The sequence below is a fragment of the Frankliniella occidentalis genome, unplaced genomic scaffold (genome assembly GCF_000697945.3).
Source record: "Frankliniella occidentalis isolate FOCC.00 unplaced genomic scaffold, Focc_3.1 Scaffold2, whole genome shotgun sequence".
Taxonomy (NCBI): Eukaryota; Metazoa; Arthropoda; class Insecta; order Thysanoptera; family Thripidae; genus Frankliniella; species Frankliniella occidentalis.
Genome location: NW_026267132.1, coordinates 1,364,259 through 1,367,029, shown reverse-complemented (window position 1 = coordinate 1,367,029; position 2,771 = coordinate 1,364,259). Strand labels below are relative to the sequence as shown.

At 66.4% G+C, this 2,771-nt stretch overlaps 1 protein-coding gene across 1 annotated transcript in view; it reads right to left on the bottom strand.

The window, feature by feature from the left end:
• Nucleotides 1-1,477: 1,477 nt before the first annotated feature.
• The window catches only part of LOC113218296 (uncharacterized), a 25,978-nt gene continuing 24,684 nt past the window's right edge, over nucleotides 1,478-2,771 (bottom strand). The window contains exon 20 of the mRNA XM_052263637.1: nucleotides 1,478-2,155. Coding sequence (XP_052119597.1) covers nucleotides 1,478-2,155 — 678 coding nt within the window. The remainder of the gene's footprint in view (nucleotides 2,156-2,771) is intronic.

Genomic DNA, 2,771 nt, shown 5'->3' with positions numbered 1-2,771 from the left:
GCAAAGCTCCCTCGCCCACGCTCCCCCCCCCCCCCCCCCCCCCCCTCCCCCCCACCCCCCTCATCAGCATCTCATCGCGCTGCAGAGAGGGGAAAGGGTGGCCAGGGTGGGCGGGGAGGAAGGGTCCTCAAGACGAGGGCAATGTCAAACTTCCCTAAGAGTCAACACGGCACAGCGCTGCGCCAAGCAAACGGAGTAAAGAGTAGGGGGGGGGGCGTACTCTGTGAATTAGAACATTAAAAGATGCACGCGCCGCTGTACAGCGGGCGGGAGGCCTAGCGCCGGCCCAGCGCCCTGCTCCTCCGGTCTAGGGCACGATATTGGGAACGGTTCCCACTAAAATGGCCACCGCTGCCGCCTCCCTACCTCTTAGCTTAAGGGATAAGAAAGGGGGTGGGGGAGGGGCAGATGGGGGGCGGGGCAGGCGGGCCGTGGAACACGAGCGATTAGCACGAGCCGACATGCAAGACGCACGACCAAGGAAGGGAGGAGGGGGACATGGTAGGAGGGCGCGGCGCGCGGCACGGAGCACCCCGATCCTGGGGCAGAACGTGTGCAAACGGGGTGTAGTTGAAGGAACGAGATATTCGTACCTAGTATAACAAGATGCGAAAGATTTTCATCATTCTCTGCTTAGTTATCGGTAAAAAAAAATTAAAAAAATGTTGTTTTTTTCCCGCTGTGTACTTGAGGGCCCATTGCCAGAATTGCCATTCACTCGGCCGTGGTCGGGGGGTTTTCACGGCGAATCCCAGCATAATTCAACGCGTCGGTGGGTGGCGCTCACCCGGGCGCGGTGAGGGGGGAGGTGGGCATCGGGGGAGGGGGGGGGGGGCGCCGATAACGACTGGCGGCAGCGGGGCGATGCGGGCGAGGACGCGCCAACAGCCGGCAGGCAGCGTGATGAAGCGAGGAGTGAGGGGCTGATCAAACGCGCTAACGGGATAACGAGTCCCTCCCCAGTCCAGTCCGGACTCAAAGCGGTGGACAATGCCGTGCAGGCTGCCCTGTGGTGACCGGCCCAGCGCGCCCGGCCAGAGCGAGCACGGTGTGCGCCCAGCTTGGCGCAATTAGTGGAGAACCCCTTATTAACACTTTACCGCCGCGCCCCCCAGCCCCCCGGCCCGCGGTGGTTCATCATGTGGATCCATGTACGCAGAATCACGGCTGTTGAGCAAAGCTCCCTCGCCCACGCTCCCCCCCCCCCCCTCCCAACTTGTAGCAGCAATCAGTGCGGCCGTGTGCAAAGCCGGGCCCAGGGCGTTGGCGCCGAGCAAGCGCCTGCTCCTTCTTCTCCTACTACTACTACCTCGCGCCGACCCGGAGGGCGACGGGGAGGTGGTGCACGGGCGTCTCGGAGGGGTCCGGTCCGCGCAGACTGCCAAGGCGGGGCGGCGAGCCCGCGCAAATATTTGAACTCCTTACGCGATCTGATAGCAGACTCCCCCCCCCCCTTTCCCCCCTCCTCGCCCTCAGGTCACCCCACCTGCAGGACCTGTTTCAGGGACACTGGGCGGTCTGCTCTCATGCTCTTACTCACGTGCTCGTCCAGGAGGTGCGAGAAAGACGCGAGTCGGACGCGCTTGGTGTAGAGGATGCAGATGCTCTTCGGGTCCGACAGGCGTTTCTTCCTCGCCCAGGACGCGCGCTGTGCCGCCGCGGCCGCCGCGGGCCTCTTCCGTCGGGGCGTGCTGCTGGCGTGATCCCCCTCCAGGTCATCCTCGTCCCCGGACAGAGCCTTCCAGATGCTGGTGTCGCTGGGCAGCACGACGCGCGCCGGGGGCGAGGGCGCATCTTCCACGAGAGTGTCATCGTCGTCCTCGTCGGACTCGTCAGACTCGACAGACTCGTCGGACTCGTCGTCGCTCTCCTCACTGCTGCTGGCTTCGTCGTCGTTGATGGGGCAGTCCTCCCAAAAGGGGTCCAGCCGCCCGGCGCAAGAAAGGTCGTCACTGTCCTGTTGCTCCAACACTGCCTCCTTGTCCTCCACGACGACGCTCTGCGCCGGGCGGACGCCGTCCTCGTCCACCAGGTGCTGCTTCACGCCGCCGACCTGGGCAGCCTCCCCTCTGTCCTCCAGCTGTATGTCCTGGTCGTCCGCGGCGTGCGCGGCGTGCAGCGAGGAGCGCAGGATGTTGAGGGCGCACTTGGTGACCTCGGAGACGCGGGCGGAGAGCGAGGCGCCCTTGGCCGGCCAGCGGGCCGGGGCCGTGGCCGCTGTCTGGGCGCGCGAAGAGGAGGAGGCACCTCTGACGGAGCCTCTGGCGGGGCCTCTGGCCGGCGAGCCATCCCACGTCGCCATGTTGCCATCCCGGGCGCCATCCCGCTACCCCGGCGAGCGCCTGGGCCTCACCATCACGGGGGCCGAGCGCTACACGGGCCGAGGGGGAGAGGGGGGGGGGATTAGTCACGAGCAAAGCGCACACCAGCCGACCCCCTGCGAACGGAAGCGCAAAAAGGATTCCTTTGATCCTGGGGGTGAAGGGGGGAGGGGGGGGGGCTGTCAATCGCCTCCGCCGCTTGCAGGTGCGTCTTGTGGGCAGCGCGGCGCGCGGGCGGGCGGGCCGTGTATATATATAGCAGGGCACGCGCAGGCGCGCTGCAACACGCTGTATAAACACAATGCCCGCCCGGCCAGGGCCCGCCAGCGTGGGAGCGGGGTTATGACGGCCCTGCTCATCAGCCGCGGATGGGGCGCTGAGGTCGGCGATGAGCGGACCGAGGGTGTTGGCCGAGGGGGTTGGCCGACGGGGAGGGCCGGGGGCGGACCG